This window comes from Lutra lutra, chromosome 15 (genome assembly GCF_902655055.1).
Source record: "Lutra lutra chromosome 15, mLutLut1.2, whole genome shotgun sequence".
Taxonomy (NCBI): domain Eukaryota; kingdom Metazoa; phylum Chordata; class Mammalia; order Carnivora; family Mustelidae; genus Lutra; species Lutra lutra.
The window spans coordinates 57,716,437-57,730,174 of record NC_062292.1 but is presented as its reverse complement, the minus strand read 5'-3'; the positions used below and the strand labels follow the sequence as shown (position 1 = coordinate 57,730,174).

Genomic DNA, 13,738 nt, shown 5'->3' with positions numbered 1-13,738 from the left:
CCTCTCTCTTGATAAGTCTTAATTCCTTCTCCTCTTCAAAATGTTTAAAACCATTTAAATCACAGACACATGTCTGAAAGAATAAGAAACCATTTGCACAACCTCTGTTTACCAGTTCGGTGCCTTCTGACAAGTGGTAGGCAGCCGTGGTGAGACAGGTGAGCCGTGAACAGACAGTCCCTTTCCCCACTGGGGTCTGCAGCTCAGAATCTTCCTAGGCTATTATGGGTTCTCTGGGTCCTGGGATGCTGGCCTAGGGTTTTGTTTTCTGCAAAGTAGCTGACTTTTTTTTTTTTTTTTTTTTTTTTTATCCGTTTGAATCCATCCTACTCTTCTAACCAAAAAGAAAACAAATAGCAACTGGTCTTCTTAGACTTGGCAACCCAGGTCACAGAGCGTCCCATGGCTCCCAAATGTGGATCTGTGCTTGAGAGGTCTTTCTTCCTTCCCAACAGGTGTGCTTTTGCACGTGATGGGCGATGCCCTGGGGTCAGTGGTCGTAGTGGTCGCGGCCATCATATTCTATGTGCGTCCCCTGCCCCCTGAGGACCCGTGTAACTGGCAGTGCTACATCGACCCCAGCCTGACTATCTTCATGGTCATTATCATTTTGTCATCCGCCTTCCCTCTCATCAAGGAGACTGCTGCCATTCTGCTGCAGATGGTCCCCAAAGGCCTGAACATGGAAGAGCTGAGTGAGTCACGTGGTCCTTATCTAGAACCATGCCCACCTAATGCTCCCTGGGTCAAAGGGCTGGTGTTATTTCAGAGCAGTGTTTGATTTATGTATCTTGAAATACTGTAAATCACCTGGCGTAGAAACATCTATCATATGTTTGGTAGCCTAGTAAGATGACTCACAGCTCCAAGAACCAAAGGTCCTTTGCAACCCATGACTCTCTGACTCGGCCGCAGATTTTTGAGAATAGAGTGTTGGGCAGAATCTGCTCCTTGGGTCCTACCTTCACGTCAGAGATTGATTTTAATTCCAGTAAGGTTACCCTGCCAAGAACTTGATTTTTATTCTCCTTATTCTGAAAACAGGAACCATTCATTTGCATTTGGGATCCTGCTTTCTAGGGAGCTGATTTTGTATGGGCATGCAAGTCACCGTGTCTCTTGTGACACCCTGTTTAAATGTAAACATGAATTTAAAACAGGACTGTGTTTTAAATTCAGATCATTCATGGCCTCCTTTGGTAATGAAACCTCTTTGCTGGCCTCAAAGAAAAGGTCAATCTCCCGCCTTAGTTATGTGTGTCTGAGCATATGTAGATTAGAGACTTGTCCGAGTTGCTAACTGGGGACTATCCAAATGCTGGTGAGAAGCTGAATGTGCTTCTTTATTTTCTAGTGTTTCTACTGTGAGGTAAGAGCCTGGCCCACTGTGGGGCTCAAAGTTGGAAGACCTTAACTTCATGACAGATCCCCGACAGGAGGTTTGAATGGGTCTTAATCCATCATATGGCCATGGCTAGGCCTTCCCCTGGGAGGGCGTGATTTATGGTGGTCACTGTTGGTCAGAGCCCGGCCAGCCCCCTGTTTAGGAGCACGCATTGGGACCAGCTGCTTGGGCCATTGCCAACAGCCTGTGTTTCTCCTAGTCTTTCCACCTGGATGTTCTTTTTGCCTTTTGGCGCCTCCTCTTGGGCAGCACTGCTTTATAGTCTCAGGGCCACTTAGGTGGTCAGCTCTCCAGCTGCTTTACCGTGCTGTGTCCCAACAACCGGCCTTCATTTCCTGCAACCTGGTATCTACCCAGTCCGGCAGGCAGAGGAGATGGGCGGTGAGGAAGGAGATACCTTGGAGCAGACACGCAGCATTGTCTCTCCCTTCCAGGAACTTGTTTTCCAGTTGAAGAAACAAGATAAACATATCAAAGCAATTTGTGATAGATAATGGCTTATATTGCCTTTTAACCAAGTTATCTATATTTAAAAACATTTAAAAAATAGATGGTAAGAACAGGAGCAACCCTTCTATGGGACTATTATACTATATGCTGGCAATGTTCTAAGTGCTTTACTTATATTCACTCATTTTAATTCTGCAAGTAAACCTGTGGGGTACTATTGTTATTATTCCCGACTTACAGGTAAGGAAACTGAGGCCCTGGGGGCTAGCTAAATTACCCAAGGCCGTGTCTAAACTGGGATTCAGACTCTGGCTAGCTTATAGGGTCTTTGCTCCTAATCACTATTCCACATCATCTCTCTAAAGACGTGCTCATTTGAGAAAGTATGGATAATATAGAAGACTTAAATAAAAAAATAGAAGTCTCTCGTAATCTTGCCACCCAGAAATTACCTCTTTTAATATTTTTGAATCAGTCATTCAGTGAGACAAGCTTTTAGCTGCATAAAATTTGTGTGTGTATATATACACTGATGTTTGCTTAAAAAAAAAAAGAAAAAGATTGTGCCGTATATACAGTATAACTATTTCATTTTTCACTTAAAGATATCTTATATACGTCTCCTCATATCCTTAAATATGCAACTTACTTATTAATGGCTGTAATCATATTCTTTTATATATAATTGATTTAACTATTTCCTTATTTCTGTTTTTTTCATTAATACAAAAAACACTGCCCAAACCATTTTTATAAATGAATGTTTGGGTATTTCCCTATAGGTTAAATTCTGAGTACTAGAGATGCTGGTAAAAGTTTTCCATCCATATTGCCAAGTTCTCCTCTTTCAAAAAGACACCCTATTTCATACTCCAGGCACAGCCCGTCAGGGTGTCCGTTCCCTTGTAAACTCACCAATCCTGGGAATTTTTTGGTATGTTGTTAAACTTCCTTTCTTGAATTGCCTTTTATGGGTTCATGATGGATGTATAGGGACTCAGAGAGGACGGAGAAGATTATGGGAAAATGTACCCATGTAGATACAGCTCTTTTTCTTCCCCTTGTTGTAAATACATCATTTTGGTGAGAATGCCTTCAGGGACCGTGTCTCTCCCGTAGAGGTACCTTGTTTCCAGTAGCCCCCGCTAACTGTCTGCTCTTCCTTGTTGTAGTGAGCCAGCTCTCAGCTGTGCCGGGGATTAGCAGCATACATGAAGTGCACATCTGGGAACTTATAAGTGGAAAGATCATTGCCACACTGCACATCAAGTATCAGAAGGACAGGGGCTATCAGGACACCAGTAGGAAAATTCGAGAGATCTTCCACAGTGCAGGAATCCACAATGTGACCATCCAGTTTGAGCAGGTGGACTTGAAGGACCCCGTGGAACAGAAGGACCTCCTGTTGCTCTGCAGCTCCCCCTGCATCTCTAAGGGCTGTGAGAAGAAGCTGTGCTGCCCTCCCGGGGCCCTACCCCTGGCGCACGTCAACGGCTGTGCGGAACACAATGGCTGTACCCCTCTAGACACAACCCCGAGTGATAGCTTCGCTAGACAAGAAACAACAGAAGTGGTTATTGAAGTATCTCCAGACAACTGTCTGAGTGACCATGGACAAGCTCTTAGCAAAACTCAGGAGGACCAACATTATGTCAACAGCACACATTTTTAATCTGGTCCCCACATAAACAGACTGAATAGACGAGGCATTCTGGCTGGTGGAAAGACCTGTGTGGGCTGTATCAAATTTGTGGTGTGCTTGCTCTGTGTTCAAAGAGGGGCTGGTTGTTTGGGATGTTAATTGCATGTATCTGTTAATTTCTGTGTGACTGAGAACTTTACGTTGTCCCCAGTGTCTCAGGCTGCTCTTCAACAAATTCACTGTTTTAGTTTGAACATTTATTTTAAGAAGCAAACTGTGCTCGTATCTGTGTCAGGGATGTTGAAGGCTGGGACTCCATGGCTGTGGACACGGGATTCAAAGCAGTTCCTGTTTTAAAGTGATAAGAACTTGTAGCGGACTCTCAGGTGAGCTCATAGCCAAGTACATCGAAAAAGCTTAAGAATCGTGATAGCTATTTTTTTTTTTTCATTCCACTAGAAGATCACAAAAAAAGGAAAGTTGGATAGTCCTGTCACTGCGGAAATTTTTTTCTTTGGCTCATTTTCGAATAAATGAAAAGTGAACATCTATTAGAGTAGAAAATATTCTCAGAACATTAGAGGAAGTGGAGTTTATTGGGGGAAGACAGGAAGAAAATCCGTTGACTACCTCTTCATTTTGTCAGGTGGAGGGAGAACTAATGTTTACTTTCCACTGCGAAATGAATTGCAGCTGTAGGGTGCTTCAGATGTTTAATGCATAAAATACCTTTTTTTCCGCTTGGAAGTGTGGGAATATTTCCACTTTCTAAGGTACAACACAATACATGTATCTTGTCTTGTGGGATCAGTCCACTGGGACTGTTCTTATTTATTGCATAATGGCTCATTTGTCCAAATTTCCTTTGGGTTTTTTTTTTTTTTTTTAAGGCTCACACTTATAAGTATAGCATTTACCAGGAGAACATGGGTATTCCTGAGGTAGAAGAATATATGACACTATTCCTGCCCCCACAAAAATAAATAAATAAGCTAGAGTGACTTTTCTTTCACTAGGCATATTTTGAAGTATTTATTACAGTTGCCAACTAGCAACTTGATGGAAAAGTGTATGTGTAGGGCAACATGAGAATTAATTTAACTGCTGCCTTTAAATGTGTCTTGGGGAGCTTACAGTTTCCCTTATTTCCTTTTCTGACTCTGACCCCTATTACCAATTTCAAATAAATTTATTAGACTCTAATTTGGATCTACAATCGACTTCCATTAGCATTGGAGAAGTGTCTGTCCCGTACTGAACACATTGTTGAGGCAGCAGTATTTTAATCAGAAGAGTTTCAAGACAGGTCTGAGAAAGTGGAAGATACCCTCATAGAGAACTAGATTCTTACCCGATGGGTTACAAAATTGACTGGCAATGGTCGTCTCTTAGGCTCCAGGCACTGAGTCCTGTTTCATATCTGCACAGTAGTCAACAGAAATGCTGGGTTGGTCACAGAAAAAGCGCCCGCATTTTTCAGCACTAATACCATCTTAAAAAAGTGCCTTAGTGTTCATTCTAAGCCTGAAATAAATAAGCAGCTGTGATCAGTAGGATAGGAATCTTTTCTCTTTCCTTGAAAATTTATGATCTGAGTTTAAATTGGCCATGAATTAAGAAAATGCATTTTTATCCCTAGCTATTTATTGGACTAGTCTGTATAGCCAAAAGAAGGGTTAAAAAAAAGGACAATGTTTTTATTTTTGATACTAAAGGTACAGCATGTACTCACACACACACACACACACACACACACACACACACACACACAAAACAGGGGATTCTCTTTGACGCTCACCACGGTGAGTGGATGAAATTCTAGACAAGTGTTGGTTGAGATGTCTTGACTGGAACCAAAGAAGAAATGTGTCCCTCATTTCCAAATTTGAAGGTCTAATTTGATTTCACCTCATTCTGCTTTTATCAAAAGATTATAATTTTACAGTTTCTTTGCAGCCGGCTAAAGAAATGCATACTGGTTTATACCCAGATAATGTTCTCTAAAGAAGAGTCACTTAATTCGAATAGAACTAAATTTACCTCAGAAAAGTAGCTTAATGGACACTTACTCACAAAGGGTTAATGTAAAATAATCCCTTTTAAGACAGTTCGAGTACATTTAAAGTGTTTGAGCAAGCTAATTCAATGCAATATTTTTGTGTGGGGCTCGGTGCTTTCCTTCGTCTTCTCCAGCACTGTGATGCCTGCAGTCTGGTCTCTCTACTTGGGTTTTGCTCTCTCAGGGAAAGGCGGGGTTTTTCTGTTCCTCTTTGAGGCAGCCTTGCCTGGTGGCAGTAGGTCTGATGAACAGTGGCTTTACCAATGCAGTTTTCCTCTGAGATTAGAAAAGCACGGTCGTTTATGTTAGCATCCCTGTGTGCTTAGGGCAGTTCCAGAGATCTTCCTCTTTTTTTAAGGAGATGAAAATAATTTTTGAAAAGTCTAGGGCATCCTCTGATTGTCTGGTCAGGGACAGCCATCCTGCACGCTAACCTAGAACACTCAAGGGATGGTTCTTGCTTCTGCCCTCTGTCCTTCTGTCTCTATAGAAAGAGTCCATCCTCCTCTATTGCAGCATTGGCTGTGGGAAGTCCTGTGTTTGCTTTTATCGTCCCAATTTCAATTTTGGCTTGGAAGAGAGAGATGAATTGTTTTCATGACCCCTGGTCATTATGAATATCCACGAGAGCTCTCAGGCTCCACTGTGGACAACAACAACAACAAAAAAAAGTATGATCCCTCTAATGATTGATAAAGCATCAATAAAATAGGGAGACATTGTTTGAGGAAGAATTAAAAATATTCTTTATATCGGTTACTTTTTTTTCTCTTTTTGCCACCAGCTGGTCAAACTTTAGTGGGGGATAAATCAGGAACACCAAGTTCTGTAGGAAAGCGTGCTCTCAAGATGAAAGAAATCACAGGAGTGGATTTGGGATTATAATAAAGGCAGCTGCCCTGTAAGCAAGAATTTTTGCTATGCTGTCTTAGCATTAGGGACATTTTCAACTGGATAATTCCTTGCTGTGTGGGGCAGTCCTCTGCATTGTAAGATGGCGCGCAGCATGTCTGGCTCCTGCCCTCTCAGATCCACACCCACGAATCGTGACAACAAAAAATGTCTCAGGACATCACCTCAGTCCTCTCTGGGCAAACTGGTCTCCTCTAGTCCTGAGCCCACTGAGTTAACCTAACGATAATTGAGAATTATTGTTGATAAAAGTCCCTCCAGAGCCCTGTAATCATTTTATTGGGATCAGTCCTGCAGAATTCAGTCTTTAAAAAATATTTTTCCAGGAGAGATCAAACTGTTCGCAAAAATGACAGTCATCTCTACATAGGAACTTTGGACATTTAAAGGAAAGATATAATTGGCGGGGCGGCGGGGGGAGGCCTTACAAATCCAATTAGGCAGATCGGTTGATGTAACAGTGAATGAAATGAAGAAAAAACATTTGTTCTCACTGTTCTGTCATGACCTCTTCAACTCATGAACGTCCTCAGTTTGATGAACTCCCTATAAAATGAGACCAGAAAATACCAGTATGATTGATTGTTGGGGCTAAGCTGTTTAATTCATCACTGGTTTTAAACTTGATGAGGTTTCTTCTATTGGTTCCAGACAAGCAGCTCATCTTGGTGCCAAGGACAAGTTTAGATCCTAAAAAAAATTCTGTATTGTCTGTGGTTTGCTTAATCCTTTGCCAACACATATCACATTTTTCCCCGGAGGGCAAGATACATTTCCTGCTTTTAAATATATCTTTACACTCTTGCAATTAAAGACTGCAAAAAAGGACTGTGTTGTGGGGCGGGAAACACGAGGAAACGCAACCTGATTTGGGTTTTGAATTTAGACTGAATGATGGCCCCATGCCTATTGCCTAGCTTTGCCCTGCTAAGTTTTTACCCATTTGTACTTCTGAGTGTATTTGCACATGAGTCGCCGCAAGTAGGAATGAAAGTGTTGAATCAGGAAAGTGGCTGCTCCAGTGGAAATTGCATCAGACCCTAATCCTCACCATGATCTAAATGCCCTTATGACCTTGGAGATAAGCAAATGTGGATTGTCATGTTTGGAGCTTCTCTTTTCAGGTGTTTTATTCTGGACCTTTTCGTTTACATGGAACTTTCTTGAATATTGCTAGATGGATCAACTGTCGGTTCTTGGTACAAAGCCAGGCCAGAGACAATGAACCTGCTGTGAATTCTAGTGGGAATCATCCAGGAAGGACGATGATATTTGGAGGGAGGGCGACCCCTTCCAGGAGGTCCGAAGTTAATGTTACAGTATTACGGAGTTTTGTTGCTTCAAGTCTTCCTGCTGTCCTCACAGGCGATTTTGCCAAAGTGTCATTGTCACATTTGTGGGAACTATTCAAACTTGAAGATACAAAGTTTAAATAACTCATTGAGAATTCATGTGAAATCCCCCAGTAATGTATGAACATGCACACCTGTAACAGTGAAAGATGTTCAATGGTGCTGTAAGAGAAATTAAAAAAGAACCACACACATCACGCCTGATTGAGATGTTTCCGGAAATCAGACAGATAACTTGAAGTAGTTGAACTCACTTTGTCATTGCTGCTTACTCTAGTCCGGTTATCACTCAGGAACCCTTCAGATCAGTTTTACGCTAACGTGGGACTAAGTCTCCCATCTGTGTTTTGCTGCTGTCTTCTCCGTACCCCTCTGCCACTCTCCACCACCTGCAATGTCACAGGGCCCGTTTTAGCAAAAATGTCCCAGATTGACGCAGCAGACTACTTACCATAGCCTGGACTGACCTGGTTTCCTAGGGGGCCTCGTGCGATGCAGGGCTGCCCAGTGGGGTTTGTGCAAGAGGGGAGCTCCTGGGATGGAGGGAATGGTGGAGAATCTAGGCTTATTTTTGAGAAGTCCTACAGATTTTAAGAGGAACCGTCCGTGGTGCTTCCAATTATTTTTAATCTGATCAACCCATTGACTGATAGCCGCGGGGCACTTACTGGAAAATGTGCGAGTGGTTCTTGCCTCCAGGGAGATTACAGTCTACCCTGGAAGCTAAGTAACACAGTCCAGCTTTGTGGGAGTTTAAGGAGACCGACTCATAGCCAGGGCGGCGGGGCGTGGAGGATCTTGCGCTGAATGGGTTTTGGTCCTCAGACGTACACATCCCAAGCCTGGGCAGTACCTGCCAAAGAAGAGGGCTACACACTTCACCACCATGAGCGTCCTTCCACAATGAGTCTGCAGGATGGAACAGAGGACTGGGCTCAGGGCTCAGAGTACGGGATGCCTGAGGACTCCATCTAGTGGGGAGCCCTGTCTCCTCTGTCTCCCCGCCTTGATGTTTCTTCATAGCATTGCCACTTTGTAACATTAAATCATACATTTCCTCATTTATTTCCTGTGTCTCCCCCTAGAGTAAGGCTACAGATGACCCATGGCTGTTCTTCAGCCCCCCTCCCGTGCTTGGAAGAGTGTCGCAGGACCTGTCACCAATAAATGCTGAATGAGTGAATGACTAAACACATGAATGAATGACTAGGCTCAACTTCTGGTGTTACCAGCTCTAGGATTTGGACAAATCCTTTAACTTCATGGAGCTTCAGGGTTTTTTGTTTTCTCTCTCTCTTTTTTTTCTTCAGTGATGAAGGCCTGTGTTCCCTTCCTTGCGGGGTTGTTGGAGGAGTCCTAGGAGACAGGAGAGCAGAGTTAAATGTCAAGTGATTTTGTTATCTTACATGTTCAACTTGGCACTCACGATTTTCTTATCCTGTTCTTATCCTGTTCTTATCCTGCCTCCTCCCCTCTCTGTAATTCCATTTTGTCAATTAAATACCATTTAACGCGAACTGGCATTAAATAATGCTACAATCAACATGCGTGAAGGTGAAGAGGAAAGGCTTCATGGACAACTTGGCATTTGAAATTGGCCTTGGCGTAGTTCAGTGTGTGGAGAAAGGGGGGAAGGACAAGCCAACCTGAAAGCTTAGACTTCATTCTTTAAGCAATTGGCTCCAAAGCTTTTGTGGGGAGGGGGCTGCAGATTGGGGAAATGCAGGCGCTAGACTATTCACTGCGGCGGTGGGGGGGCGGCTTTTTCCAGGTGCCTTCCCCACCGTACACCCGGTGCTGCCTTGTTGCTCAGTGTTGGGGGCCTCTGCCATCTCACCTCCTGTCCTTCCAGAATCTGAGCTCCACCAGCTGTGGCTGAGCACATAGTGGGCACGTCCTCGAGCAGTCTACACACACCCCTCCAAATTCCCAGAGAGTTTCTCTCACTTCTAAGATCAACTTTCCTCAGTGCATTTCTGCTCCAACCTTGCTGCCGAGTGTAATGCTGCCTTTACTCCCATCCTATGTCTGTCTAGTCATTGAGCCCCATTACTGTTTTCTTCAAGGACTCGATGTCAGTCCCTGCTTCCTGAATCTTGTCCCCGTCTCTCCAGTTCAGCTTGATCACCTCACGTCCGTGCTATAGCAGAAGCCTCCCGACCAGCCTCCTGTCCACCTCCAAACTCTTGGTCAGCCTTCCTGCTTCTCTCTGCTCTGGGCCGGGGGGGAAGGACAAAGCCAGCCTGTCCCAGAAGCTCCTTCTCTCACCTGGCCCCCAGCCTTATCTTCTGCAGCAGATGAGAAGCACGCAGATCCCCAGGAAGTTAGAAGAGCAGAGGGGGTGAGGACGACTGGTAAATAGAGTGTTGCATGAGTCGGAGAGTGAATATCATACCTGTTCCTTTTACATTCGGGAGTCATTTTCACTTTTTCCAGTTCTGGATTACATACACTTAGTTACTTCCTTTCTGGTTTCTCTTTTTGGGCCACTTTCTTCCTTTTCTAAGTTAGTGTGTCTCGTGGCCCCATTCCTGTGGATGACAGACTACAGCCCTCACATGCCTGGTGTCCTGATTCAGGAGCGCAACCGGAAAGGGATGTATCCTGTGCCCAGATGCAGAGCCATGATCTCCTCCTGGGCAGAGGGCGGACTTTGTCACCTCGTATTTTCACCCCGTGATCATAACATCGAGCACCAATATAGAGCACAAACATTTGGCGTGCTTATCCACATTGATTCTTTCAGGCTTGGAGATTCGAGAAGAAATTGGCACGGGATTTACAACCAAGGGCTGGGGGTATTTTGCCTACATCTTCTCAAGGGAGGGAGCAGGGAGAGAGCTGGACAAATTCTCAGAGTGGCCCCATGGACACCGGCTTGCAGTGGGTGTGATAATCACCAGGGCTCCTATCTGCTTCAGAAAGCTGGAACCTAAAGCAAATCGTGCAGACTTCGGTGAGTTTGTGGCTATAATCTGATGTTTAGAGGTACTCAGAAAAAACTAATAGGACACTTTGGAAAGAGCGAGGCTTGATGCTTGCTTTATAGCTCTTGCTTTCTGTGGTTTAAACTTTCCCTGCACAGTACTTCCTAAGTGCGGAGAGATGATTTGGCCCATTGTACCACCAAACCTACATTACAGAAAAGTGCTTTACCGAGAGATTCTATTATATGAATTAACATATATAATGGAGTAGAACTTCAAGTTTGAGCATTCTGGTTTCCAAACTGGCCTGCCCTTATCCGATGAGCTGCTTGACCTCAGGAAGAATATTGTCTGTGAATAAAAAAAGTTCTCCAGGCTTCAATTTTTCCATCTGTCAAATGGGAGAAAATTAGAATTCTTGCCTCTTGACATTGTTCTTGGGGTGATAGGAGATCGCCCCTGTGGGTCTCAGCACAGGGGGAGAATGCTAGATCTTAAAACTCCACTTTAAGAGGTAAGACTTCAAGTAGAATTATTCCCCCCTTTAATGCTTTTATTTATTTATTTGCCGGAGAGAGGGAGAGAGCACAAGCAAGTGGAGCAGCATGCAGAAGGAGAAGCAGGAGCAAGGAGCCAGATGCTGACTTGAACACAGGTTGCTGTGATCATGACCTGAACCAAAGGCAAGTGCTTCACAGACTGAGCCACCCAGGCATCCCGTCAAGCAGATTTCTTCTTCTTTTTCTTCTTTTAAAGATTTTTATTTATGAACTTGGCAGAGAGACACACAGGGAGAGGGACCACAAGCAGGGGGAGTGGGAAAGGGAGAAGCAGGCTTCCCCGAGCAGGAGCCCAATGTAGGGCTCGATCCCAGGACCCTATGTTCATGACCTGAGCTGAAGGCAGATGCTTAAAGACTGAGCCACCCAGGTGCCCCAAGCAGATTTATTCTTATTTTAACTCATAACTCGCAATGGAAATGCCAAAAATGTAGAGCGTAGATCAACCCAGTTAGATTTAAAGTGCCTTGAAAGTAGAGGTCACATTGTATGACATCGCCAGGAAACAGTACAGACCTGATCACATGACCGAAGATCCCAGACATCATCTTCCCGGGGAAAAATAAAATATATCCAATGCTGAAGGGCTTCATTATAACACCAGGGCTCAATACCAAATGACCTTAACTCTCAGACAAGGTGACACCTTCAACAGCATGTGATTGCTGAGGGATCAGTGGGTCCCAGATTCCGGTCAGAGGCAGTGAGGGCTTCCAGTGAATCTGGCTGAACATGCACTTCTGTCCTTGATCTCCGGCCAGGGACCACTTGGGTCAAGCCTGTGGCTGAGCAAGTGGGGCTTCACGTCCCGTGCAGACGGGAGACTGCAGGCTCTGGGGAACCGTGCAGCAAGGGCCTGTTCACCAGATAGACTTTGATTTAGGATAGACTTTGGGTTTGTGTTAGGTGATTCGGGGGAAGATTCATGGAAATGGAGTTTTGTCCTGGGTGGAATGCTGCCAGCATTATCCCAATGGGAACAATTCCATGACTGGGTCTTAAAAAAAAAAAAAAATTGAAATAGGGGCATCTGGGTGACTCAGTTGGTTAAGCATATGCCTTCAGCTCAGGTCATGATCCCAGAGTCCTAGGTTCAAGCCTCACATCAGGCTCCCTGATCAGCAGGGAGCCTGCTTCTCCCTCTGCCTGCCACTCCCCCTGCTTGTGCTCTCTGTCTCTCTTGCTGACAAATAAATAAAATCTTAAAAAAAAAAAACCCTGCTTTCATTAAAAAAATTGAAGTAAAATTGCTATACAATGTTATATTAGCTTCAGGTATAGGACATAAAGATTCAATATTTGTATATATTACAAAATGATCACCGTAAATTTAGTTATCATCAGTCACCACACATAATTACAAATTTTTTTTTCTTGTGATGAGAACTTAGAAGATCTACTCTCTTACTGACTTTCAAATATGCACGATGGTATTATTAACTACACTCACTGTGCCGCACCTTAGATCCCCAGGACTCATTTATTTTATGACTGGACATTTGTACCTTTTGACCCCTTCCACCTGTTTTGTCCAACCCCAAACCCCTGTCTCCGGCAACCACCAGTCTGTTCTCTATATGAGTGGGTATCTTAACAAATCCTATCTACGAAGTGGAAGGAAGAAAACAAGGCTCACGTTTTAGTTGCTAAAAAAAGCCACAGTCACTCACAGTAGGCAGGATGGGGGGGGGGGGTCTGGTATTTTTGTGCTTAGCTGAGTGTTCTTTGGTTTGATCTTACTTAGACAAGTACCTAGACAAGAGCACCGAGTGACCTCTTGTCTATTCCCCCCCACCTTTCTTTCTTTTTCTCATTATGGAAGTGTAATTGACCTGCAGTGTCATATTCGTTTTGGTGTACAATGTAGAAATTTGGCAAACCTGGACATTACTCACTGCTCATCACAGCCGGTGTGGTATGTCTGCTGCTGGTTTTCCGAGAGGCTGTGTCCCACAGCACGACACCCTGGCTGAGCTGTGGGTAGCAAGGCAGTCCCAGCAACACCAGGGCTGAGCTCTAAGAGTCAATTTCCAGATGTCAAGCAGTCTTTGTCTCTTTCCTATATATTTGATACTTAGTATATTTGTACATTTTAATGAAGCAGGCTGTGAACGTTTACATCCTGATTAAAAGGCTCCTTAGAAGCTGTTTGATCCGGAGCAAGTTCCTTCATCTCGTGGAACATCCGTAACCCTCATGTCTTCTGCAGGAGGTAGGGTACCTATGGCTGGGATGTTGCGAAAATGAAATAATGATATCATACAAGTTCCCGGCAAAGAGTCTGTGATCTTAAAATCGAGCTATTTTTGGTGAGTCCCTCTGTATCTGTCTGCCTCCATGACTGGCTCATTTTAGGACCCAAATCAAATGCACTTTCTCATTTTGCCTTGTTTTATTTCCTTGCCTCATAGGACTATTAAAAAAAAAAAGA

General features: G+C 44.0%; 1 protein-coding gene across 3 annotated transcripts in view; it reads left to right on the top strand.

Moving 5' to 3' along the window:
- LOC125086194 (zinc transporter 10-like) overlaps nt 1-8,033 on the top strand; it is a 37,992-nt gene extending 29,959 nt beyond the window's left edge. For 2 of the 3 annotated variants that reach the window (XM_047705387.1, XM_047705386.1), the window contains exons 3-4: nt 456-695; nt 3,028-7,303. In XM_047705387.1, coding sequence (XP_047561343.1) covers nt 456-695; nt 3,028-3,527 — 740 coding nt within the window. In that variant the 3' untranslated portion in view covers nt 3,528-7,303. Of the gene's footprint in view, nt 1-455; nt 696-3,027; nt 7,304-7,592 lie in introns of those variants that run through there. The other variant, XR_007123118.1, reaches the window with a different exon arrangement.
- The last annotated feature ends 5,705 nt before the right edge of the window (nt 8,034-13,738 follow it).